At 34.0% G+C, this 26,702-nt stretch overlaps 5 protein-coding genes across 7 annotated transcripts in view; 2 read left to right on the top strand and 3 right to left on the bottom strand.

The window, feature by feature from the left end:
• LOC129806322 (histone demethylase UTY) overlaps positions 1 to 24,612 on the bottom strand; it is a 64,713-nt gene extending 40,101 nt beyond the window's left edge. The window contains exons 1-4 of one of the 3 annotated variants that reach the window (XM_055854820.1): positions 14,575 to 14,808; positions 14,401 to 14,467; positions 13,937 to 14,330; positions 13,765 to 13,873 (exon numbers count right to left, since the gene is read on the bottom strand). In XM_055854820.1, coding sequence (XP_055710795.1) covers positions 13,765 to 13,873; positions 13,937 to 14,330; positions 14,401 to 14,467; positions 14,575 to 14,645 — 641 coding nt within the window. In that variant the 5' untranslated portion in view covers positions 14,646 to 14,808. Of the gene's footprint in view, positions 1 to 3,694; positions 6,529 to 13,764; positions 13,874 to 13,936; positions 14,331 to 14,400; positions 14,468 to 14,574; positions 14,809 to 24,553 lie in introns of those variants that run through there. The other 2 variants (XM_055854821.1, XM_055854822.1) reach the window with 2 other exon arrangements.
• Positions 14,824 to 15,842, top strand: LOC129806375 (60S ribosomal protein L7). Its single transcript, XM_055854930.1, has 3 exons — positions 14,824 to 14,928; positions 15,000 to 15,633; positions 15,698 to 15,842. Exons 1-3 carry the CDS (start codon positions 14,921 to 14,923, stop codon positions 15,809 to 15,811), a joined length of 756 nt encoding a protein of 251 aa, XP_055710905.1. The 5' UTR covers positions 14,824 to 14,920; the 3' UTR covers positions 15,812 to 15,842.
• LOC129806373 (homeobox protein Mohawk) lies at positions 17,906 to 22,564 on the top strand. The gene is made up of 5 exons (XM_055854928.1): positions 17,906 to 18,126; positions 19,065 to 19,124; positions 21,386 to 21,551; positions 21,608 to 21,730; positions 21,793 to 22,564. The coding sequence occupies exons 2-5, from the start codon at positions 19,093 to 19,095 to the stop codon at positions 22,327 to 22,329; spliced, it is 858 nt and encodes a 285-aa protein (XP_055710903.1). The 5' UTR covers positions 17,906 to 18,126; positions 19,065 to 19,092; the 3' UTR covers positions 22,330 to 22,564.
• Positions 24,482 to 25,400, bottom strand: LOC129806376 (39S ribosomal protein L10, mitochondrial). The gene is made up of 2 exons (XM_055854931.1): positions 25,337 to 25,400; positions 24,482 to 25,279 (listed from the first exon to the last, which is right to left on the bottom strand). Exons 1-2 carry the CDS (start codon positions 25,356 to 25,358, stop codon positions 24,585 to 24,587), a joined length of 717 nt encoding a protein of 238 aa, XP_055710906.1. The 5' UTR covers positions 25,359 to 25,400; the 3' UTR covers positions 24,482 to 24,584.
• LOC129806377 (peptidyl-prolyl cis-trans isomerase, rhodopsin-specific isozyme) lies at positions 25,281 to 26,440 on the bottom strand. The gene is made up of 4 exons (XM_055854932.1): positions 26,353 to 26,440; positions 25,973 to 26,294; positions 25,678 to 25,912; positions 25,281 to 25,614 (listed from the first exon to the last, which is right to left on the bottom strand). Exons 1-4 carry the CDS (start codon positions 26,398 to 26,400, stop codon positions 25,512 to 25,514), a joined length of 708 nt encoding a protein of 235 aa, XP_055710907.1. The 5' UTR covers positions 26,401 to 26,440; the 3' UTR covers positions 25,281 to 25,511.
• Positions 26,441 to 26,702: the final 262 nt, after the last annotated feature.

Here is a 26,702-nt window from a genome sequence, read left to right as displayed (position 1 = left end):
ACTTCGAACTATTCGTATTTATGCCATATTTCCTGACTTATTTTTTAAGGAATGTGTAACTTAAGACTAGCTACTAAAACATATTGCCACTAGGTCAGAAGTCAATATGCGAAGCTTGAAAGCCTTCCCCTACATTCAAAAAAAAAAACATTATGCATCATTCCCGTGAGTAAGTAAATTTATGATTCAGGCCTGTGAAACAATTTTTTTTGAATTAGTTTCAATTTAAAGTCAATTGATGAGACTTTGGTATGGTGACTGTGAAAAGATCTATTAAATGGAAATGACTAGTTTTTACCTGGAATACTATTCAAGTTTAGCATGATAATTCGTTTACTCACGCTCTCGTCATTTCAACATATTAAATTGCTCTCTTGACTACGTTTGCCATCAACTGCAAAAATCCCCAAAGATCATTGCACGTTGTTAAACTTCTTGGAATTCCAATCTATTCTCTCATTTCTTTTTTTTTCTTTCACAAATTATTTTTTGAACAAGAGACGTTAAAGGAAAAAAAAAGATAGAGCTTCGACAAAAAAAAAAACAATGAAATTGACTCATAATAAATTCTATAGGGGAAAGTTTTCAGGCTTCGCACACACTCTGGCTTCGTATACTCCATATTTTTATATAGGGAAAGATGGGGTAATTTGGAATTATGTCTGTTTTAGAATTTTGAGTTTTTTCAGTTTTAGATGGTCGAAAAAAAAGAAAACCAGGAAGAAGTACAAGACGTTGCATTCGAGAGTACTGCTTCGCTGTTTTTTCCTATTTCCATCTAAAACTGCTAGGAATTTTCAAAGTTCCAAATTAGACATCATTCCAAATTTCCCTATCTTATCCCCGGACGACTAAAACTTCGAACAACTCAATTTTTTCAATATGTTTTTAATGAATTTCACCCACTATAACATTATATTTTAATAGCTAGTCGAAAGTCTCAAATTTCCAGAATAGAGCTATGGGTCAAATTCGTCAAATCCATTAAGAACATAGAAAAAAATGAGTTGTTCGAAGCTTGAGTCGGTCGAAGGTAGCGCACTTTCCCCTATTCCTTTAATGAATCTGAACTATAGCAACGCACATTTACTGAATAAAAATCAGATTCATGACAGGAATATTGGAAGAATATGAAGTGTTCGAAGCCAAAGTAATATGCAAAGCCAGAAAGCCTTCCCCTAAATAGCTTTTAAAATATTATTTTCTATTTACATGTCTTTAAAAAAAAATTAACAATCGTATAGAGTGAGATTAACAGACATGGTTTATTTTTTGTTTTAAACATTATGCATTCTTCAAGTTGTCTTTCGTGTTGTGAATTTGTGTGTGACCGAGACAGATAATTTTCTTCAATTCCATACAGCATTGGATGGAAGAAAAGTGTAAATGAGGCCAAATACCTGTGCGCGATCATCATCGATGGCAACACAGGTAAGATGGTAAGAGAAATAACATCTTTGTGGTATTTTCTCTCTTTTATAATTTTTGCCACGAATCCTCTCTATATCTCATGTACAAGTTGGTGTAGTGAGATGGACTTAAAGAAGATGAGGAAAAAGCGTGATCGATGATGATCACATGGATAAAAATTTCAATGGACATGATCATGTTCTAAAGATCTCTTTTTGGAAATAAAAATTCTCCTTTTTTAATTTTTCTTTTTGATCTGAAGCACTCATACACCTACAAAACCTTATTTTTCCCTTTTCTTGCACCAAATAACATCTCGTTTAAACATCACTAACATACCTATGAACAATCATTTCAAAATTTACCAATACTCCCCCATTGATCATTTATATAGGGTAGAATGGGGCAGTTTCATACATTGTGTTTTCTTCATTCATTAAAAAAAACATAAATAAAGCATACACCTAATGTATGCTAAATAAACTACCCATACGTGTGAGATGGAATCACAAGAAATGACAAAACAAATAAATAATCTTATTTTTCTATGTTATCTTTCTTGACTTCGAGGCATTTGGTTTAATGGCCCTTCAATAATTTTGTTTCATTGCAGAAATGTTTCTGAAAGTTCTAAAATATATGCTTTCAGGCAAAGAGAAAAACAAGATCATGGAGAAATACAAGACCTAGACTCGAGAGTACATCATCGTTGCATTTCTATTACCCGTCTAAAAACAATAAGGAAATCTAAAAATTCCAATTTATGTCCGATTCTCAATTACCCCATTGTACCCTTATGCTTCTTACGAAAGAATTGTATCACGTTTCGAAATTGAAAATACAATTCGCTAACCAGGGAACGCATACTAATTCGAATCTCAACAGAATTATTATTATCTGCAAATTTTTGCTAAATTGAAGGACATGAATTAGAATGAATGGTGCCGATTTCTTTTTTTATTATGTTTTATTCGATTTCTCTTATAGCAATCTTTGACTTTTAGTAGAAGTCTAGAGGGCTTCAAAATAAGTTAGTTATTGGGAAAGAAGGAATGAAATCAAATTCTCGATGCCGAAATCTTTTTATTCTTAATGTGAATATTTCCTAATTCTATTGTACAAAAAATAACCAAACATTTATTTTTATTACAAATCTAAAAATTCAAGATATGCAAATTTTCGGTACAGAAGGGAATGAAGTCAAATTCTTTATGGTAAATTCTTTATTCCAGTGTAAAATTAATATTGTAACTCTCTTGTACTAAAACTAATCAAACTTTGATTTTTAGTACAAGTCTAGAGAAATTCAAAACATACAATTTTTCTATGAAGTAATGCCCAGCGCACAATAACTTTTGTTTTGTAAACATGTTTTTGTCGTTTCAATGAGAGTGAGTGAGATCTAGATCTAGTCATCTCGCTCATTTTAATGAGAAATTTTGAAAACATGTTTACAAACAAAGGCTATTGTGCGCTGGGCATAATAGTGAGTGAAACCTAGATGTAGTCATCTCTCTTGCTCTCATATGCCAGTTTTGAAAACGTGTTTACAAAACAAAACCTATTGTGCGTTGTGAATAATAATACTCAAACAATTTACGCATCGTATTGAAATAAAATATCATTTTTCTTTTTTATCTTCTTTTTTTTTGTTTAAAAATAAATCTGGCGACTTAAACAAGGTTCGAACCCGAGACCTTTGCATCGCAAAACGAGCACTCTCTGAATTATTGTTATTACATAACCATTATTATTTCATAGTCACGAGAACCCTGTAATGAATGAAACTGCTCTACGTTCCCCTATCACATTGTGAATTTATTTGAATCGAGAAAAAAAGAATGAATTGAGAGGTAAAAGAAGTCTCAAATACACCCACAGAATGCCCAAGAGAGAATTTTAGTTACTCTTTTAGTAACCTTACTAATCCTCTGTTCCCTATCTCTCTGGCCACAGCCTCTATTATACAAAACTATTGAGAACATTTTCATCGTTAATAGCAAGCACACAACACACCGAATAAAAAGATACAAAATAGATGCATAAAAGATCTCTCCCTTTATAAATGTATTTGTGCACATGTGTAATGAACGAAAATGCGATAATAGAATATCCCCCATGTTATAACATCTCTCTCTTCGTCTCCTATACAGTACATTTTCATAGGTTTCACACTCTACACACTCTATGCTATACTCTTATGTCGTCCCAATAACAAAATGGTGAACCAACAAAATTTCTTCTTTTAAAGCTATATATACATATATAATATTTTCTTTTTCACCTTTGCTTCCCTCTTGTAGCTTCGTTTTCACTGCTATTTCCTCAATTTCTTTCTCCTTTCCTCACTTGATGCCTTATTTTTTTTTTAATTGTAACACATTCACGCTTAAAATGCTTGGTTTTTGCTTCTTTTTCAAAAAGTTAATTACACTACACACAGAATGTCCAAGGCTTTGGATACAGGTGTTGAAGACATGGTGATAAAATCAACCCACCAAACACTTTTGTCTATCATGTTCTATTTCTCGTTGAGAATTTATTTTAAAAAAAGACATTATGCCTATAACTCTCAAAGTACTTTTTTTCTATATCTCGATAAATTTTGAACACAATTGGCTTTTCACGTACACACTTGATTTTTTTTTTGTTAATATTTGCTATTACTTCGAAGTTACAAATCCGACTTACTTCCGTATATAGGAGATTATTTACTATAGAAAAAAAATGTGGCAGCACAAAATTTCTTTGACGGTTTTACACTTGGTGTGCAAACGGGGACGATACTGGTTTGAAAAATTGACGATTTTCACACAAAAGAAGGAAATGAATGACACACAAATTACACAGTTCTTTTTGATAGTCAAAAAAACACTTAAGATTTCTCGATAATTATCATATAAATAAATAGATTACTTGTATTTGTTTCCAGAATAATTAGTCAGTTTTTTCCTATGTCTTATATTTTAAAAATATTTTTTTTATATAATTAGAGAAAGCGCTGAACGTAGCAGCACTTCTGAACACAACGGCCCTTCGATAAAAACTGCCCGATCGACAAACTCGGTTGGTATTCCGTACGAGAACCGAAGAGAAATTGAGAGAGACACAAGAGAAAATCTAAAATTCCCCTTAAGCCATGCACATATACAAACATAAAATACTCAAAATCAAGCCTCTATTTATACTAAAAACCCTCTCTTCTCTCATGCCGACCTCTTTCGTCACAATTTAAACCACCTTGGGTTAGAATGAGAAAACCAGACTTTATTACCATCATAGATTATTATTTTCTGAGAATGCAATGTATAAGAGAACAACGTCAAAGAGAGAAGAACTAACCACGTCATACACTGTTAACAGTTTAACGCGAAAAACTCTTATTCCATGAAATTCCCACAGCATAGCCTACCAGAGAAATATGGGAAATTCAACCGGAAAGGGCAATTTTGTCCTCATTTCTCAACTAACTTCCGGATATTGCGTGATTTTTATCACTTCATCATCAATTTTTCTTTAAAACCACTACGGGAAAGAGTTAAAAAAAATTACAAATTTTCCATCATACGTTACTACACAGTCTACACAGTATATACGCCCCTCTGTCTTTCCCCATTGCACAACCGACGGGCACATCTTTTACCATGGAATAAAATTTTAGGATTCTAGGAATAATATGACGTTGTTCCTGATGAATGACTTCATAGTAATTCTAATTACTATTTGCACTATAAATTACTACAAAACAACAAAAAAAGTTACTTACAAATCGGAATTCCCCAATCACGTAATAAATCACGTGCGTAACTTGGCGTAAAATTACATTTGACTTCATTTCGGATGAAATTTTATGAATGACCTCACTTAATCTACACAAATATAATTAGGTATATTATTTTGATTTAAAATCAATGAGGCTATTTACACCGCCACATTATGCCCAACGCACAATCGCTTTTGTTTTGTAAACATGTTTTTGACATTTCAGTGAGAGTGAATGAAATCTAGATCTATAGTTATCTCGCTCTCTCTCATAGAAAATTTTGTAAACATGTTTACAAACAAAAGTTATTGTGCGTTGGGCATTAGATTGAGATTAAACTGTCCTAAAATCAGACTTTGGGACAATTCAGTATCAGTCTAATACGGGGTGTAATTGGCTTCAATGAAACAGTTTATATTGCCGTATCAGATTGAGTCTAAATTGTCCCAAAACCCGATTTTGGGACAATCCAATCTCAATCTCAATCAATGTCAATCAAAGATTACATAAATGTTTATTGTGTTCCTATTTTATTAAAATACTACTCCCTTCGTATCAAACTAAGTCGCATTTTTGAATAAAATTTTTGTCCCAAAAAAGTCGCACGTTTGGGAAAATATTGAGAATTAGTTACAGTCTTAAAGTAAATGTTTTGTATACCAGAAAATATCTCTTGTATGAACTGATGTAAACATTCAGTGCTAATATTGGAGTCCAGCTACGATGGTAAGTTGAGGAACTAGTCTTAGAAATTTCTCATTGTCCGTGCTTTATTTTCCATCTGATTTAGGTGTTTAACGATGAGAGATAGCAAATTGTAATTGTTTGAAGGATCCTCCCATAAGTAAATTCTAGGATCATTACCAAGTCTATTATTTTTCGTTCTCTCCTCCAGTTCTTTACTAAAAATAAATGCTTTTGGTATATATCCAAAACTTCCTAAAGAATTTCTCTTATTTTAAATATGTTGTAGGTATTGTCCAGATGAACATTTCGTACATATACGCCTATGATGTAATATCACTTATTCTACCAGTTTTCCAATATTAAACTTTTTTTGCAAAGTTTGAGCAGTAAAAAATGGCATAACTGAATTAACCAGGGGCATGACATTTCCTATGCTTTCCATATGTTTCTAGCGTGCCGAAAAAACTTTTGAGTTCATTAGCTGTTTTCTGTCATTGTAGAATGAATTAGCAAAAAATACTAATACAAAATAAAAGTCAATTTAATAGCGAAGAGGCAACCGAAAACCCCAAATTGGTAACCTACATAGTTTTGAAGATATCTCTTGAAATGTGTATGAAAACAGGAAAAAAACTATACTAAAACTGGTCGCATTTTTCAGAGATAATGTCACCTCCCTGGAATTAACTATTGGTTTTTCCTTTTACACTCTGAAAGTTTAGTGCAAATTCTAGTCTATAACGTTAATAGCAGTACAATTTTCAATAATTAACTATCTACCAGAGCTCATTGAAAAAAATGCAGAAAAAGACAACTTTAATACGTTTGTTCCTCAAGTTACCATCGCGGCAGCACATCAATATTAGCTCTGAACATGGAGGGTAGTTCATATATAATACATTTAGGGGAAAGTACTCTCCCTTCGAAAGTTCATGCCTTCGAATAATGTGAATTTTCTCTTATTTTCGTAAGAGACTTACACATTTCTATTAAAAATATTAGTTAGCTTATCATAAATGATTGATAATTACGTGATAATTGTATGTAAGTCTCTTAGGAAAAATAAAAGAAAACTCAGCTAATTCATATTATTCGAAGGCATGAACGTTCAAAGGGAGAGTACTTTCCCCTACTAATAGCAAAAACATTTTCCTAAAACATTCTTTAATTCTCAATTTTACCCCAAAGAGGTGCGACTTTTTTGATACGGGGGGTTAAAATTTACTGTAGACAAAATGTAAAAAAAAAACCAAGTAGCAATTAGGCTAAGACCAACAATTGGTTATATCGGTGATTAAAGTGGAAAAACATCTGAAACTTTATGAAATACTCGAGTTAGTGACTTAAATGCTTTACCTGCCTAAAAGTACTTTTACACGATACACCGTTTAGTAATTTACAACCGATTTAAAAATCACTCGAAAGATCACCCAAAATAGCTTATAGTAAGTATGCCAAAATTTCGGCCACTTTGGGTGTAACATCGGCCAAGCAACTAAATTAAACGAAATGGCCATCGATAAGTACAGACAAGCTTATGGTAGCTGAGATTATTTATAGGCGACCACGAAATGCGTACAGAAACTCAGGGTGCTTGCAACTCGGAATGCTTACACAAATTCGTTTGTGAGTGGGAATTTTAGGGTAAAGGATCGCATCGAGCCAATGTTATTCGTTTTTGCATCCGAGAACAGTTGGCTCGATGCGATCCTTTACCCCCCAAAATTCAACTCACAACCGAATTTGTTTGTGGAACCGAATTTCCCATTTAAATAAACTCTTTTAAAACTTGATAAAAATCAATTAAATAATCTTCAAAATATTTGAGTATTGCATTATTAGTAAATTATTACTTTATTATCAAAGTCTGACCTTCCAAATTGGTTTGTCCAGAATTCCAAATTTTACCCTACTCCGCCCTTGTCTGAAAAATTTTCTCACTTTGATAATCTTTTGTGTAAAATGAAGATATTACCTAAACTAATTACTAAACTTTCATCACGACAAGGGCCATGGGAATTGATCTAGGGTAATGTACTTAAAGTCGGACAGCGCTGAAAGTCGGACACACTGAAAGTGGACTCACTGAAAGTCGAACCATTTTAGCATACAAGTGCCTGTGAAGTTTAAGCTGCTTCTTAAGTTCCTTAAGCGCCCCTATCGGAGGTTTAAGGAACTTTCTTTATTAGGAAGATATCCAACTGATCAGAAAATAATAAAATTAGACTTTTCTTATTTAACTTGAACTGATCACTAACCTTTCGTTGTAATTTTTTTTATACTTTGAAACTACATACATATATCAACGAAATATAGTTAACTCTTTTAACTGTGTAATTGAATTCAAATGTAAAGTGGATAAAGAGACACTTTCCTCAACAAGTTATTGATTTATCTTTCCCCAGAGTTTGCTCAAAAGACTTTTCTATGCGAATATCGCGAATATAATCAGACAGAGAAAAGCTTTTCAAAATCTCTGAAAAGAACTAGATACCTTAGTGGTTCTATCTATTTGATTATTGATTATAAAAGATCTCCCGTTACTCTAGCCAAAAGATAATCGACAAAAATTGAGTAATTTGTCTACAGAGAAGAAAATCAACCCTGAAAATTATATTTGCATAAATCTCAATCCTGGCATTGTCCTACACAATTTTTATCGAGTCTGAGCATCCCAAAATTCACCTGAGTTGCTCTGCCGGCCGCAGAAATATGGCCTCTGGGAAGAAAGAGCCCCAAATAAAAGGCACTAAAACAATCACAAGTGAGAGGAAGATATGAGATTGCAGAAAAGGAAGAGCAAGAAATCACCGCATCTACAGACACATTTCCGTTGATTGCCAAAAGATTATTGGGGGCATTATGGTCAGGGATTTCGGAGGCAGGGGGGCACTCTTCCAGTTGCATGATGCACATGTATTAGTCTCATCAACCCCGGGAATATCAGAAGAAAAAGACGAAGATGACATAGAGGAGACTTGGCGAGAGAAAAGAAGTGGCTTAATGATGAGGAGAGGATGAGACCATCAGCCACGGCGGCAGTTTATTGTCTGACCTTGTTGTTTTTGACCGCTAACCTTGGATTTTGTAGACATTTGTTGCCTTTTTAACACACAATCATCCGCGGAGTGTGCCAAAAAGACCAGTTAAAAAAAATGAAGACAGTGCCAAGCCCCATGCGAAAAACGGACCCCAAATTAACTCGAAAGAGTCACTCACCGCACAATGAACGCATGCTGGTCAAAACAATCACATTTCTCTTTGGTCAATTCACCCAATAATAAAATTCTTTTTGATTCTCTATCACTTTTTAATTACACGAATCAAGATTATGATGAAAATGTCTCTAAAAGCCAAGAAAATAAAAAGAACTTGTGACTTTATCCGGAGAAATAGTTAGAAAAACGTGCTAATTCATTCACCCACCGTACAATTTTGGAGCCAGACAGAGGCAATTTACTTGTGTATAAATTGCTATATACCAAAGTATAGAATATATTCAGACGAGTTCATGACCCTGGGAAAATTGGAGAAAGCGCAAGACGCGTCCCGGTGAAAATCACGAGGGAAAATTGCGCATAGGAGACGCCCAAATATTTATCCCAAAAAAACACATCTCCAACCTGTGTATCACAATTTTGTTCCAAAACATTTCTTCACACATCCAATTCCTCTGATATTTCAAGGATTTCATTCCGGGAAAATACCAGGAAGACTTCCCGCAATGTCAATGTGAACAATAAATAAAAAAAAAACACAAAGACTCTTGAAAATAGAATTGGAAGCAATAAAACTCTGTAAAAATTGATCATAAAGTCGTATTTTCGAAAGGTACTTCTTCTAAGAACTCCCAAAGTCTTCCACGAAATATTTATCATGGTATGGTATATCCCTCAAATGCATTTTCCACAGTAAAACCGTTCTTATTCATTTTTTTTTCTTTCCCTTCTGATTCTTTATCAACAACAATCGATGGCAGAGAGAAAACGGAAATAATTCTTCAAATTGCCTTTGAAATTCCCAAGAAAAAAACGGAAGTTTAATCAGGAAATTAAAATTTAAAACCCTTTCCTTATCAAAGAAAAGAAAAAGAGTATAATCTCCGGATGAATATTTAGATAAGATTGAAGATATTTGACCATCAACTACCAAGCAACATTTTTTTATCAGCACTTTTTATCACTCTTTCGAAGTTTAAAAAGAACCCATAAAGTTGTGATCCATGCCAGAATTCTGCAAAACGCTGTTCTTTTAATCACTCACCACCAGTTGCTCTCTAGAACCGTGAGAATTGCGGGGTCGATTCGCACAATTTTAAAAGATTAAAATTTTCCAAGAACACAGTAAATTTTTACTCTTTGTATCAAGTCTAATCAGAGTGCTGGAAAAAAAACTCATTTTTCCTAATCAAATACCTGGAGTACATTTGCACACTTCCTGGGGCAGATTCGTACACCTTTTCCTTTTCAATCCTTTCTTCAATTATTTGACAATAATAATTGAAGAATTGAGTTACAATGATTGATTTAAAAAAAATGATAAACCTAAATAAACTTAGGGGGGAAATAATAAGAATTCATATTACAGTAAATTTACAGTGAAGCTTTGAATTTATCATGTGAAAACTCACCGACTTAGAATTCATACCATGTAGGGGAATTCTGTAATTTTCGTGGCATTGGCACGCGTGAGTTCGAAACCTGACAATGCCATTTGAGCTTTTTTGTCATATCATATGAATTCGAAAATGCAATTCATTGATTTTTTTTTTATTGAAATCCCTTTACTTGATGATTTTATTAAAACACAGTACGTCTTGATTGATTTGTTTAAAAAAAATCATTGTCATTTGAATTGCCAGAAATCTCAAATATGTGACTTCTGACAATGCCACGTGAGCTGAAATGGCTATGTCACGGCTATAGAATCGCATTTTCGAAAAAGCACTCCTAAGATTCGAAGCCGTCATATGGCATTGCCAGAGCGTTACAGAATTCTCCTCCTGGACACCTATGTCCGAAAAGCTTTTCGAATGTGACCGCTGAAATTCTCCACAGGTCACCTCGGAGTTCTTGCAAAACGTAATGCATGCAAATTCGATTGTGAGTTGAATTTTGAAGATTCAAATGCATCTTTTAGATCAGGAACAAGGGCTTAGCAGGAGGGGGGGGGGGGCAGGGAGAGGCTGTTGTCCCCCTCTACAAATTATTTAACGATTTATAAAAAAGAACATAAAATGCTTTGGAACCGCTAAAGATTTACTTCATCTTAAGGACATTTTGGGAGCATCTAAACGGGGGGATTTTATTTCGAAACTGCCATTTTGACACAAAAGTCTCCCATTGGGCTTTAGACCAGTGCATTTTTGCCTATCTTTTGGCGCTTAAAATCTCCCTCTTCGAAAGCTCCATTTGTTTATGTTCGACTATTTTGACATTTCAAGCGATTTTAAATCTTTTTTTTTTGTTTTTCAAGAGATGTTTTTCTCGTGAACTATTTTCAAAGTTATCAAAAGACAAATAGAAATAAAGAAATAGGTAAATAGAACTTGATTTGTAGAAAAATAAAAATTTAGGATATTTTCTTAATTTAGCAACAATATTGGCATAAAATCCTGTGGTAGGACGGCTGTGATATAGAGAATAGGTGTCCCATCTCTTCTTATAAAGTGTTCGTCACCAGGCATAAATATTAACTTTACCACTCTTTAACAAGTTATTTGATTGTAAAACACTGTGTGATTAACGTTCGAAACGTTTCGAAATAAAATAGAAAGTTTTCCAGACTATCTATTTTAGTTAGAGCACACTTGGATAATTTATAACAGAGGGTGGAGAAAATTTATCTCAGGAATGAACCACTAGAGGAGATTTCCCGAGACTCACCGGTGCATAGCACAGTGGGGTAAATTTCGAAATCCTCCGGTATAGAAGACGCCTTTTACTCGAAAAGAGCGCCTTTATTGGCTTAAATAGTTTTTGTTGAAATTCATAAATTTTTTAGAAAGCTATAAAACATTCAAATTAAATCAAAAATGGATTTATGCTAAATAAATATTTAGAAATGGATCTAACTTTGCACAAAATCTAATATTTAGAAAATAAAAAAGGATTTCTGGGAAGACTTCGGGGACGCTTTTGGTCATATTTTCCAAATAATCAAAATCTGTTTAGCATTGAATTTTCGGAGCAATTTTAAAAGAAAAATTTTGGCTGAAAAGCTTTTGAGACTTGAAAAGAGCATCACTTTACATTCAGTTTTTGATCAATTTTCTCTTCTTTTAAGGGTCCATCTGTGAGATGATGATTGCCCCGATCAATTTTCCTGTATTTTCTTTAAGGAAAATATCTTTTTGATGTCGTTAGTCAACCTTCACCTTACAAAATCTATCAGTTTGATTAAATCATATTTTTGTCTTTGCTTGATAATTTTGAAATCATGAAATCATAAAATCTGCGGTAGAAATGGATTAATGGCGAATTTTAAATAAAAGAGAATTTCAAGAAAGAATTGAACCTGCTTTTAGTAGCTTTTCTATAAAAAATAACAGCTAATATTCACTTTTTTAATAACCAATGAAAAGTTTATCAGCTTATAAGAAACACTAAAAATCATCAAAATCGGATTAAAAGGATTTAATGCCGATTTTTCAAGCAAGGTCTAAAGTCTTTTTAGTCTAACATTTCTCTTCAGACATTATTCAAGACGAAAACACAATTTCTTATAAATAAAGCTATTCAGATCCATAAGAACATACACTAGACTCTCGCTCAATCGGCTCTTTTTCAATCGGGCGAAAAATTTTGTTGACAATTTTCACGTTTAATTATGAGGTAAATTTGCTCAAATTCGCTGTAGTTCTTCCTATTTTATCGTGATTCTTTATAATTGCGCGCTTTTTGCGGAATTTACAAAGGCTTTGACGCCCAAATCTATCGATAAACCGGATGACATTTTGCCCCAAAGCCCAATTGAGAGAGAATCTACTGTACTTGTACCTTTATCTAAATCGATAGGAATTGTCAAAATCTATGAAAAAATGGATTAAAAAAAATCAAAGTGATTTTAATCTCAGAAATATCTAAAGATTTAATATCTTAGTAAATATTAACGGTTAATAAAGTATTTAAGGATCGTTAATATCCTCTTCATTTTCCCCCAACCCTCGCGCGTACTCCTCCAAAATCATGTTTTCGGGGATTGCTCGAAAACGCGTCGTGCGATTTTCTTTTTAATTTTTACGAAATACGAAAACACCGTTGAATCATTCCTAACAGTTTTCAAAGATTAAAAAGGCTCTAGGAAGCACATTATTAACCGGAAGATGTAATGTTTGAGCTCTTTTTGATGGATCTTGGAATTCTTGCCAAACCTGAACCGGTTCCAATCGATTCTAAACCGGTTCATAACCCATAACTAATTTTTACGCGCAATTTAATTATATTATTCCTAGACCGTTTTTTTAGATATTGTTTTTAATTAATTTAGAAATCGGTTCAAATCGGGTCTGAACCGGTAAATAATTTTTATTCGAAAATGAGTTTTATTACTTGAAGCAAAAGTGTGTGCGAAGGCTTAAAGAACTCCCCTATTGTGCCTTGAAAAATATTTATAATTTTTCTATTAATTTAATAGAAAAGTAAATATTTGAGCCTTTTTCTAACTTAAACGCTTTTTTACTTCGGCTCATTTTTGCCAATAAAAAGGTTTCATTGTTCAGCCGGTACAATGCTTATTTTCACTCTAATCCAACTGTATATAAAGGATCGGATTTGTTTAAATTTTTGGACTCATTTAATCTAAGCTGCGAATATAAATGTATTCATTATGGAATTTCTCTCTTCTAAACTGTTTCATCATTAAAAAAAATAATTAATATGAAATAAAAAAGGGAATGGACTTACCATCTGTAAGAATTGTAGTGGAAGTAGACGAGTCCAAGGCCATAGAGAAATGCTGTGTCCTTCCAGTGATCGCTCTTGAGATTGTAGAATTTTTGATATGCGCTCAAAGCTGAAATAAATTCCAGAAAATTAAATTCCATCTTTTTTTTTTACAAAGTCCTAAATAATTTACCTTTGGGATACTGCTCAAGGAGTAGATGAAAATGACCCAGTTTGCAGTAAGTTCGAGGATCAATGTTGATATCCTTGGAAGCATCATCAGAGATATCCTTCAGATCTTTTGACTCATCCTTAACCGGTCTATCTTCGCAATTTTCTATGTCTTTCATATCAACATCGTCATTGTTCATTTTATTGTCGTCCAATCTTGGTTTCTTGGGCAAACTTTCGCCATTGTCGTCGTCCGGAAAGTCTTCGGGTTCAGCTTTAACAATCTCCTTGGCATCTTCCACAAAACTTTGTACTTTCTCTCCATTCCCTGCAACATCTTCACCTTTTTTCTCACTGAATTCCCTCTCTTTTTGACTCTGTGCTTGCATCAGCATACGCTCCAGGTACTTTATAGCCTATTTTTGGGATAAAAACCATGAAAAAGTGTGATGAAAATGGTGAAAAATGCCGATGAAATGAGATAACCTTTAAGACAAGTGCCTGCTTTTTTGTCTGCTCCGGCGACGCCAACTTGAGAAACCCATACTGCCGGCTAGTTAGTAGAGACAATCATAAGTTTCCAGGGAATAGTTACAGTCAAGATAGTAAGTTTATTTAATAAGTTAACAGAGATTTAGAAGCGGAAAATGCCCAACGAACCTGTCAAGCTCGGAGAGAACATGAAGTTCCTGGGTGGAAAGAGTGATCTCCTCGTTGAAATCCGGAATCATTTTTCAGTGTTTTTTATGCACAATCTTTCTGATTCTCAATCTCAAAGATAGTTCATAAAATGCACAATAATTGAATTATTTAGCACCACTTTAATTCGGAAAACTCAAAATACACATAAAAAATCCTTCACGCGCGGCCATTTTATAAGCCATCTACCGGATTTTTTAAAAAACTACGAATGACTTTAAAAACATAACCTCACTTTCACAAATCACAACACGTGTGTTTTGATTTTCATTCTCTGAGAAATTCTATAAAATTTCCCAGGAAAATCATGGAGAAGTAAGTGATTTGATACCTTTGATACCAAGTCTTGTAATTGAAACATCATTTAATCTAATTTTTTCTTCCAGATATGCCGTTTCAAACAAATTGCCTGCAAAACAAATTTCCATCCTTGCACGACGTCGTGCAAGGATATCAAAGGACAAAAATCTTGCAAAACTCCGTCAGGATACCCGGAGAAAAATCATGCAGAAGAAACCATGGAATTTCAAGAAGCCCGAAGCATTCATCATGCAGTACATAAGGGCAGAGAGAGATCATAAGCGTATTGAGAGGAGATTTCTTCATTCCAAACGCTTTGAGGTGGAACTTCCGGAAGCAAACAACGTCATCTTGATCATGAGACACCGTACAAGGCAAACAGCATCCAAGCATCTTGAGAAATTAATGCAGAATATCCACTTAGAAACCCTCCACACTGCAGTCCTGGCGAAAGCCAATGACCCCAAATTGGGAGCAATTCTAGCCATAATCGAGCCTTACGTCATCTGGGGCACTCCTACCATTCACACAGTAAGAAATCTGATATTCAAAAAGGGAAAATTGCTGGTCAATGGAAAACTGGAGGATATCCAGTCCAATACGATGATTGAGGAGGCTCTTGGGGATTCAGGAATCATTTGCACGGAGGACATAATCCACGAATTATTCACTGCAGGAGAGAATTTTGACAGGATCAATGCGATTCTGAAACCCTTCCATGTGAGTCTCAAAATTTATTTCTATTTGTGTCTTTTTTTAATATTTGGTTTTAAATGATTTTCAGCTGAAAGCCCCTCGAGATGGATGGAAGAAAAAGCTTAATAAAAGTTATCAAAATGGAGGAGAATATGGAAATCGAGGAAATGCTATTAATGAATTAATTGATCAATGTTTGTAAGGTTTAATAAAAAAAAAATCGTCAATATAAATTCCCTGTTTTTTAGTGTTCAAACTCAAGGAGAGTATCGCAATCATCATTCACAGTTAAAACTTTTTGCACTGACTGAAATATTGGAACAATTTTTTTTAGAACAAATATGTACTTGGAGAAAATATATATTTCTTTGCTCCAATTCCAATATATTTTTTTAGGACTTTGTTACATATAGTGACAATTGTGTTCAAGTTTTCTTATAGAGAACCGTTTTTATAAGGTGGAATATCTAAAAATTTGAGTCGATTTCGTTTTATATAAATTTGTTCCTAATGGCTCTGGCACACCTTTTAGATCAGGAAAATTTCATGAAGTCGAAATTCGAATTCCTTTCTTTCTCACATGCTTTGCATAATATGTCTATCTCATTCTCTTGTACACTTCTTCTTCTTTTAAACATCACTCCAAATTCAATTTAGCTCAATCGAATTTGGTATGCGAAAGAATGAGAAAGTAATGTGCAAAACATGTGAGAAAGAAAGAAATGCGAATTTCGACTTCATGAAATTTTCTTGATCGAAAAGGTGTACCGGAACCATAAAAGTTGGAATCGAATATAGACATTTTGTTCTCATTGTAGGGATCAAATTTGTGTACAGTCGACTCTTAGTTATCCGGCTGACTGGGGGACAAAATGACATTTAGGTTTTTTGAATGATCAACTGTTTTTATATTTTGTGCTGTGTGAATTTATTTTCTGTCTGCCAAAGAACAAGAGAATTTTCTTCATGGTGTGCTTATGTTTCATTTTTTTTATCACAATTATGTATTAAAAACTTCGATACAATGATAATAACACTTTAATTCACACTGAAGAAACTTCATGTTTACTAAAAATAATTTTGAATGCATCAACCGCCAGTGTTTGGCAGCTGTCACCCGGATAACGAAGTGCCGGATAACGAAGAGTTGAGTGTAGTTTAAAAGAGTTCGTGCGTTTCGTCTAACAGTTAAGGCCTATACTTCAGTCGAGACGGATTTCAGTGCCTTCATAAGGAACATCAAATAAAAGTCAACTTAACAGTGTTTTATACAGACGGGTGCTATTACAAAATCCACAAAATTATGCGAGTTCTGGTAACAAGAGTGAGGAAGAAGAATCTCGAATTAAAATAAAAGTAAAACCATAAATATTGTAGCTCGAAAAATGCCACAAATTTTACGTCCTCCTCGCTTCAATAGTGGTTTTCGGAACAAATTCGTTACTACACTGAAAGAAATCCGAAAAAGTTAAAATAACATTCCGGAAATGTTAATTTTACCCTGCAGTATTGATCCGAAATCGGTGTAAATATTATGCTTTTTAGGTGTATTAGGAGTTAAAGTTACCCTTTTTCATGTTAATTTTACCTTTAAAAAGGTGTAAAGTTAACCCTCTAACGGTGTTTTTTTTAATATGCGAAAAAAGTTCTAAAACAATGTTTTCTAGGATAATTATGGTCCAATAAAGTCGAAAAAACCATTCATTCTTCATTATCTCTTTTGGTTTAGGCGCTAGGTGAGAAAATATAAAAATTTTTTGAAACTTTTTGCTCCTAAAATTCGCATTTTTAGTTTTTTCAAATTTTTTAAATAAAATATACAAAGTACATTTGGAACAAATATGTTACAGATGTAGGAATAATATTGTTATAAAAAACATGTATTAATTTGTTCCTGACAGTTGGAACAAAGCAGCCGAGTGCAACAAATTCTGTTCCAAATTTCAGGAACAAATTTGTATAAAACGAAATCAACTCAAATTTGTACACATTCCACTGTATCAAAACGGTTCCAAAAGAAAACTCTAACAAAATTGTAACTGCATTTCATAACAAAACTAATAAAGAAAACTTTTTGAAAAAAAAAATATCTTTTCTAGGTACAAATCGATTCCAAATAAATTTGTTCCAATACTTTGGTCAGTGTCCAAAAGTTTTTACCGTGTATCCGCCCCTTCTTCAAAGGTTTGAGACAATTCATACAAAATTAGCATTGTCTTATCGTTGAAATTCGTATGATTGTCGCTAATTTGCGTGATTTCAGAGAGCCACTCATGCTCAATAATCTCTTTGAGAATTCATCTCATCAGAATTAGTTGAGTGATACAGATCACTTGAGAATGTCTCCTAAATCGTGTTTCTCCATTATGGATCATTAATGTTACCCTCAATTAAGTGATCTTCTAACACGAAATTCTCTTTTCCGTGATCCCAGTGGGAAGGTGGTTATTGAGATTTTCCAGAACAAATATAAACACTGGGAACTTGTAAAATTCTTCAGGGCAATTTACTCCTGAGGTAAGTGTCAGTTATTTTACATAATTCTCCATCAAATCCATTTTATCACCATGTCCCATTGATCATCTACCGATGAAGATCATAAGAAAATGCAATTTTAAGACTCCTATCCATCATCGAATGTTTCAAAGAGGAAAACTTGTTAAAAACTCTTCTCAAAAATGGAAGAGAAAAGTGATGAAAAGAAAATATCATGTTTCGCCCAATTGCTGTTTTCATCATTTAGCCAATTTTCCACACAATTTCCCAGAAAATCATCAATGTCAGTTCCTCAGAGGCATCCCATTGCATTCCCTCCAATACTTTTTTCAACATTTTTAATGAATTTTTAACCGACTTTCCTCATTTACAAGATCCCAAATTTTTCTCAATGAAAAGATTTTTCACAAGACGCCATTTTGTGTTTTCTCGATCACCTCTCGACAGTTTTTTTTATACTTCTGCACATTTACAAATATATATTTTCACGGTGAATATTGTGTGTGGGTTTTGTCTCTATGTTTCTCGCAACGTAAAAATAACGCCCAAGTGGAAAAATGCCTTTTCACATTGCTCATCTTAATTGGGGAGAACTCTCGTGAGAAAAACATGATCATCAGTGATCCGTTGATCATGTTTTCTAAATTTTTCCCATAATCCAGGAACAATAAATACCATTAAAACCACCTGCTGATGGATTCCTAGAAAATTGCTCCTCAATTCCAAAATGATCTTCATTATAATAAATAAATAAAATTTTCCTCCAAATCTTTCTTATCTATTTTTGCCATTTGAAAAAATGAGACATTTTCACAAAACATATTTTCATGTTTGCTATATATCTATTGCACAATATACTTGTTTTAGAACTACTGTCTCTCCCAATTTTCATCACTACTCACTCTTTCTCTCTCTCTCAATCGAATCACCGCATATTCTAATTTTATTATTTTTATCAGCGAAAAAAAAAACTCTTTCAAAAAAATTATGGAAAAATCTCGTCCTGTAAGAAATCGAAGGTATACTTTTTTCGTGTGGGTTTTTAATTTTCCTTGCTTATCTCTATTTATTGCACCTTTTCCCTGTTATTTTTCTCCTATTTATTGTTTTATTTTTTATCGACGATCAGCAAAAGTTTTGTTGCAAGGCATAATTTTTTAATTTATTTATTTATTGATAAAGATACACTCGTAAGATGATCTGAGCATAAGCTCAGATAACTGAGATAACTGAGATTCTTTATAATTACATCAGGATAATTACTCAGATTGCACATGGAAATTCAATTCAAAATTGAATATTCCGGACAAGGAATGGCATTATAACAAACTGATCTCGATGATCGAAATTCTGAAAAAAATTCGAATCGATAATATCGATAAATTTTGTATCTCTTAGATCAAGTGAATGTCGACTTTTTACGCATTGTTGGGTCATTTATGTATGGTTACATTCTTCAAATAACATGACTGTTGATTGCTTGTGGCATCTCTTTTTGCTTATGGCGTACAAAAGACTTTACAAGGAAACAAGTTTTCCTTGGAACAAATTTTTTTGGAATCGATTTGCACCTAGAAAAGATATTTTTATAAAAAGTTTTCTTTATAGTTTTGTTATGAAATGCAGTTACAATTTTGTTAGAGTTTTGTTTTGGAACCGTTTTGATACGGTGGAATTTCTACAAATTTGAGTTGATTTCGTTTTATACAAATTTGTTCCCGAAATTTGGAACAGAATTTGTTGCACTCGGCTGTTTTGTTCCCACTGTCAGGAACAAATTGGTACATATTTTTTATAACAATATTATTCCTACATCTGTAACATATTTGTTCCAAAAATTTTCGGTGTCCGTGGACGAGGTAATTTTTGGAACGAAATTGTTACTCAAATGGGGATCTTTTTGTTCCCATTGTCGAGAACAAATTCGTGTAAGTGATTTCGTCTCACAGTTAAGGCTTATACTTCAGTCGAGATGGATTTCGGTGGCGAAAGTTCATAAGGAACATCAAATAAAAATCAACTTGAGAGGCTTGAGAGTGTTTTATACAGACGCGTGTATGACGATATCATATGCGAGTGCTGGCACCAAGAGGGGAAGGGAATCTCGAATAAAAAAAGTGAAACCATGTAGCACGAAAATTTCCACAGATTTGGCGTCCTCTTCGCTTCGGTGACGGGTGATTGAGTGTGAGAGGAGGGATACGATTTTATACTAGACGAGCTATTTATTAGAACAAATTCGTTACTAATATTGGGTATCTTTTTGTTCCTCCTAGAAGGTGCAAATTTATTCCAAAAATTTTCGGTGTACGTAGACGAGCTACATTTTGGAACAAATTTATTACTAATATTGGATATCTTTTTGAGTCACGTAAAATGAACAAGATTATGCCAAAAATTATGGTGTCCGTGGACGAGCTAATTTTTGGCTAATTATTATTATTATTATTAAGGTAAAGTAAAAATATAATTTCCGAAAAATATGATTCAATTATCGGCACTTTAACGATTCACTACTGATGAAGAGCAGATTTGTTAAACCTTTGCAGAGATCTCTTCGCGCTTAACTCTTTCGCGTCCATAGGGTAATGTCATGACTCGGGGAAAAAAGTTTTTTTTGGGTATTTACATTAATTGAAATCTATCTGTTCGTGCACGACATCATAATAGAAGGATGTAAGATTCTTGGCTCATTTTCTCAAGACTCCAGTTAGATTTCAATTAATGTAAATAGCCAAAAAGAAACTTTTTTCCCCGGGTCATATATGACCCTATGGACGCGAAAGAGTTAACCTCTTCATAAATCGTACCAATTTGACGATATCTGTAGAAATTGTGTAGGTTTACCTATCCCTTGGAAAGATCGCGTTGATCTACCTATCTCAATAAAAATCTTACCGATTTGTCAATCTCTATAAAGATTTTTCACATCTGCCGATCTTAATGATCTGAAGATCTTTCCCGAAAATTGTGCCGATCTGCCGATCTGCCGATCAGCAGAGATTTCACGAAATTTTTAACAATCTAACAATCTTTATGAGACCAAGATTTAAATTGAAAAATCTAGATTTTAACAATCTAGATAAGAAGCCAGAAAGAAATTCCTATCTGGTAATGCAAACAAACCTATTATTAGTTACAAAATTCTGTCATGAAAGCCTTGCAACGAAACTTTACGACTTTGCTTTAAATACTTTTGCATGTCCTTTTTCAATTTGAAGAGTCCTTAATTTTCTGTTTTGTCTCATTGATTTGATAAATAATAAATCCTCAAAAACAGGCGAGCTTGGCCACCTGGAGATATCCATCGACCTGTTAAGCGACTGTTCACTCCAGAAATTAAGAGACTTCTCAAGGATTGGCTCATCCGAAGGCGAGATAACCCATATCCAACGCGTCAAGAAAAAACAGAAATTTCTATTCAAACTGGACTAACCTACACCCAAGTATGAATCCCTAGACTTTTTGTTGTTTTATGCTTACTTTTATTTTTTTCCCATAGATTTGTAACTGGTTCGCAAATTGGCGAAGAAAACTGAAAAACTCTGGAAAAGAACCAGCTAAAAAAACTTGGGGACACTTGATAAAGAATTACAACAGCAATGCCAAAGGAAATGTTGAACAAGTATAATGATGGATCAAGGATCGATTTCGAAATCAAAATTAATGTTTTCTTTTATTTAACAGTTTAGCATTTGTTCAAGCGATAGCATCTGGGGAGATGATTCCCCAAGAGATGATTCTCCCTTTGATATGAACCGGCTCTTCAGCCAGGATCAATTCGACCAGATGCCTGAAGGAAATTCCGAGGAAAATGGTGCATCCTCAAGTCGGAGTTTTAATCAGCAAAACGGTGGGAACTATTCGGAGCGACTGAATGTCTGGGGATCTTTTGTCTCGGAAGAAATCTCATCCGGAACAAAAGTTAAGTACAAAAATCATATTATGGAAAAGTATCTGCAAGATGTGGAATCTGAACAGAACAAACTAGTCATGCCACAATTGTCCAAATGGCTCGAAAGTGCTGCTAATTTCACTCCCAACAAGAACAACTATATCGATTGGCATCCAGGAATTGGAAGGGCTGACAAAAAAGCCAGAAATCACGACAACAACAATACCTTTGACCTACGAATGCATCAAAAAGAAGAACTTGATGCTGCAGAAGCCCTAACGAGCCTAGCTGGAAATTTTCGCAATCGAAAATTCTTGCAGACTAAATAATCATATCCTTTGCCTTGTGATTGTAGGATTTTTTTAGTGATTTCTTTTTTTGATTTTCTTGTAATTTTTTGCTTGAGAAGTTTGCTTGTGTCTCCAGCAAATGCATTCCAGTGATATTGCTTGAACTTGGACAATAATTGTGCGTTTGGTTTGATGAAATGCCTGATTCTTATTATTAGGAAAATGTTATACTTTAGAAAAAGTGAATAAATAAATATAATTGAAGAAATACAAACATAAATATCCTAGAGCTGGAGATATTTGAGTTTAGGTGCTATAAAAATAGTTTTTCGAAGGATTCTCTATTTTCTAAAATACATCAACAGCATAAACTTCCAATTTAACGTTCAACGGCTTTAAAGTTTTAAGAATTCCAGCAAGAATTTTAAGTCATTCATTTTTAAAATATTTTCCTTACGGGAGATATCAATTTTAACAATTTTAGTTCAAAGTACCTAATTTTTACCTGATTTGGTCAATTAATTAAATAAATGTTAATGATTTTTAAAATACCCTCTTCTTAAACAATTTTTAACTTCAAGATGGTGTTGATACATTTTTTTTTTCAATTGAATTGGCAATAAAATTATATACACTCAAACAAATTACGAAAAAGAATATTAAGGTAGAGATTTTTCTCGGGAGTTCAAAGCCTCGAGCGGACGTTTTTCCACCATTTTTTTAATTAAATTTTAATGTAAAAAAAATTTTACTGCTCGAATTCCAGAGAGAAAGCAATATAATATTGATGTATGCTATACGGCCTACACGGTAAAAAATTTCGGTACATATTTGCTCCTAAAATTAGCTCGTCCACGGACACCATAATTTTGGGCACAATCTTGTTCATTTTACGAGACTCAAAAAGATAATCAATATTAGTAACGAATTTGTTCCAAAAAGTAGCTCGTCCACGGACACCGAAAATTTTTGGAATAAATTTGTACATTCTAGGAGAAACAAAAAGATACCCAATATTAGTAATGAATTTGTTCCAAAAAATAGTTCGTCTAGTATAAAATCGTATCCCTCCTCCTCTCACACTCAGTCACTCGTCACCAACTAAGCCAAATCTGTGGGCAATTTTCGTGTTATATGATTTCACTTTTTTAATTCGAGATTCCCTTCTCCTCCTACTGCGAGCACTCGCATATGATTTCGTCATGCACGCGTCTGTATAAAACACTCGTAAGTTGATTTTTATTTGATGTTCCTTATGAACTTTCGCCACCGAAATCCATCTCGACTGAAGTATAGGCCTTAACTGTAAGACGAAATCACTTACATGAATTTGTTCCCGACAATGGGAACAAAAAGATTCCCCATATGAGTAACAACTTCGTTCCAAAAATTACCTCGTCCACGGACACTGAAAATTTTTGGAACAAATATGTTACAGATGTTGGAATAATATTGTTATAAAAAAATGCACCAATTTGTTCCTGATAGTGGGAACAAAACAGCCGAGTGCAGTGCAACAAATTCTGTTCCAAATTTCAGGAACAAATTTGTATAAAACGAAATCAACTCAAATTTGTAGACAAACGGTAAGAGATATCAACTTGGGACCTTCGGAGGCCCCTCCATACATAAGTCGATGCAAGGATGAGTAGCATGCCTCTTATGTTCTCCCACCCCTCCAAAACCATTTTTTTGGGATTCAGCGGACATTTCGCCCTTATACTAAAATTCCATTGAGTCATTCCTAATAACGGGTTCTCAAAGTCAACGATTGAAAAGGCTCTAGAGGGCGTATTTCTCAACCGAATGGTATAAGATTTCGGCTTTTTGGAAAGGTCTTGGAATTTCTGAGTTCTCGGTTCTGAACCGGAAATAATCCGGTTATGAACCGATAATTTTTATTCTAAATTCAATTGCAATACTCCTAAGTTTGAACGATGTTTTGAGTGAATAATAAAATGGTTCAAATCGTTTGTGAACCGGTAACCCGGTACCCAGTGCCAGTTAGCCAATTAATTTTTACAAAGCTAGAGACTTGGCCAAACCTTTGGAAAATTCGATATGGGTTCCCTGGCCAGATTGATTTTCCCCGAAGAGTTGACCCTTGTTTGGAAACATTGCATAAATAAAATTTAATAAAAAGTAACAGATATTTCCCTTTCCTCTAAGAAAATTCATTCAAATGCCCCTGTCCAATTGCATAAAATGAAAAGTTCAACAACTTCCGGGAGAAGAAATTAAACATTTTTTTCGATCTACTTACATTATTAACAAAATTTTCTACATCCAGTACATTATTCTTCGGGCTTCTTCGCGTATGTTTCCAGCATCCGAACAATATTGGCCTGATGACCCTCCATATTCCCTACCAAATCACCAGCAGCACTCTGGAGGACACTAACCAATTGCGCCCGGACGATATCAATGCTAGGCAGCGCGGCATACTCAACAAATTGATTTCTGTTGAGTATCCTGTCCTCAGCGATTGCTCCAATCAAAATTATCTGTGGAACTTTCTTTGATATCTTCATGAGCTTGGATGGTTGACCATCTGGACTGAAGACAAGAGCACATCTTGCATCAAAAACTGGCAGAATCTCTTCATATTTGCTTCCGGATAGCGCCAATGTGATCGCTTGCTTTGGATACGCTTTCAGATGCATATTTAGTCGGTGAAAGAGCACTTTTGCATTGAACCAGTCTTCGGCATTTACAGAATTGAGATGATAAATAGCAGTGCAGCGGGAGTGGTTAAACCAGTTGAGAATTTCTTTTGCAATGATCTCAGAATAGGGATTTATCTCTGTTTCCTCTGACTTTGCTTTTTTCTTTTTGCACGCCTCTAGTGACAAGACAGGTTTCTCATAGATTGGCTGGGTAACAGCCTCCACCAGTGCTCGGGTATAGTGAGGCTTCCGGGGGCGCTGTATATTAATTTTTCCTCGAAATCTTCTGGCCAGAACCAAAGGAGTTTGTGCCTCAAGAAAAACTGCAAAAAGTCTATTGTCAAGACTGAAAGACTTCCTGTTGCTTTATTCATACTCACTTTTAGCATATATCGATGCCATTTTTTAAGTAATTTAATTGATTTTCAATAAATAACAACACTTTTCCTGTATCCGGTCAACCTTATTGTGAAAAAAAAAGTTAGGTTATGAAAGGTGTGATTTTTTTCCACCAGAGGACACGACGATTTGCATTGAAAAATTTAATTTCTGAATTTAAATATAACGGTTAAGTTGGCGAATGACCCAATGGAAAAATGATAAAATAGCAAAGGTCATCCCTAGAGGTACTCCTGAAGCCTTAATCCATGCTGCAAGGCTGGAAGATAAAATAATAAATATTTGGTAAGCAATAAATAAAGGTGAATATGTCAATATTTACTCATAGGGATCGTCTGAAATGGTGTAAGTTTCTTTGAGATGTATGCTTCCGCACTTCTTGATCTTCACAGGCTTCACAGGAACATCATCCGAGTTGGTTTTCATCTGTTCTATTTTATGGACAATCCCTTGTCCTTCCACAACTTTGCCAAAGATCGTGTGCTTCCCATTGAGCCAAGGAGTTGCAATAGTTGTAATATAGAACTGGCATCCATTGGTATTGGGACCTCGATTTGCTATTCAGAAATCCAAAGAAATAAAATAATTTAGGAAGAATTTTAGGACATAAAACTCACCCATTCCAAGAAATCCGGGACCAGAGTGCATTAGAGTGAGATTTTCATCATCAAATGTTTCTCCATAGATGCTCACAGATCCCTGACCATTCCCATTAACAATGTCTCCTCCTTGGATCATAAATTTCTTGATAACTCGGTGAAATTTTGTCCCATTGTAAGACTTTCCATTGATTCCCTTCAAGCAGATTTTCCGGAAGTTTCTCACAGTTTTGGGAGAGTTCTCTCCAAACAAGCCAATTACAATTCGTCCCAAATCTTTCTCATCTTGCACAATGTCCAGGAAGATTTGTGAAGTGACTTTGTATGTTTCTGAATTGACCTGAAAATAACCCTTTAACGGATTTTTCTTCTACAGAATCTCTAATTTTCCGACTTACACATAAAATAAAAACTTGGAGAATAATGATTAATTTTAAGAGTCTCATTTTTAGGTGTATATTTGTCTGAAATCCGCCTTTGACTGAGTGCGAGAGCAATTTTAATTTTCCAAGAGAGATTCCATACAAATGCAGTATTAAACCTAGTTGGTAAGCCTAAATAAGATTATAGAGATATGATTTTTTTATTAAAAATTCGGATTGTGCAAATATACAATAGTAATAAATTTTAAGAAATTTCTTAGAAATTCCTTCAAAAAATTTCCTATAAAAAATTCTTATTACTAATCTGTACTAAGGTCTCTAAGAGAGCACCTGAACCACCTGAAGAGTGCTGCCTGTTGACAAAC

This window comes from Phlebotomus papatasi, chromosome 3, assembly GCF_024763615.1.
Source record: "Phlebotomus papatasi isolate M1 chromosome 3, Ppap_2.1, whole genome shotgun sequence".
Taxonomy (NCBI): Eukaryota; Metazoa; Arthropoda; class Insecta; order Diptera; family Psychodidae; genus Phlebotomus; species Phlebotomus papatasi.
Note: the sequence above shows the minus strand (reverse complement) of the source record. Positions and strands in the feature narration are given on the sequence as shown.

Bases quoted from the DNA above. Each gene is read 5' to 3' on its own strand.
- LOC129806376 (XM_055854931.1), bottom strand. From the start codon at position 25,358: ATGGCATCGATATATGCTAAAA. The intron at 25,280-25,336 runs GTGAGTATGAAT...GACTTTTTGCAG, and splicing joins GGCATCGATATATGCTAAAA to TTTTTCTTGAGGCACAAACT.
- LOC129806375 (XM_055854930.1), top strand. The intron at 15,634-15,697 runs GTGAGTCTCAAA...AATGATTTTCAG, and splicing joins CGATTCTGAAACCCTTCCAT to CTGAAAGCCCCTCGAGATGG.
- LOC129806377 (XM_055854932.1), bottom strand. From the start codon at position 26,400: ATGAGACTCTTAAAATTAATCATTATTCTCCAAGTTTTTATTTTATGT. The intron at 26,295-26,352 runs GTAAGTCGGAAA...GGTTATTTTCAG, and splicing joins TCCAAGTTTTTATTTTATGT to GTCAATTCAGAAACATACAA. The intron at 25,913-25,972 runs GTGAGTTTTATG...ATTTCTGAATAG, and splicing joins TCCCGGATTTCTTGGAATGG to CAAATCGAGGTCCCAATACC.
- LOC129806373 (XM_055854928.1), top strand. From the start codon at position 19,093: ATGGAAAAATCTCGTCCTGTAAGAAATCGAAG. The intron at 19,125-21,385 runs GTATACTTTTTT...CCTCAAAAACAG, and splicing joins CGTCCTGTAAGAAATCGAAG to GCGAGCTTGGCCACCTGGAG. The intron at 21,552-21,607 runs GTATGAATCCCT...TTTTTCCCATAG, and splicing joins CTGGACTAACCTACACCCAA to ATTTGTAACTGGTTCGCAAA.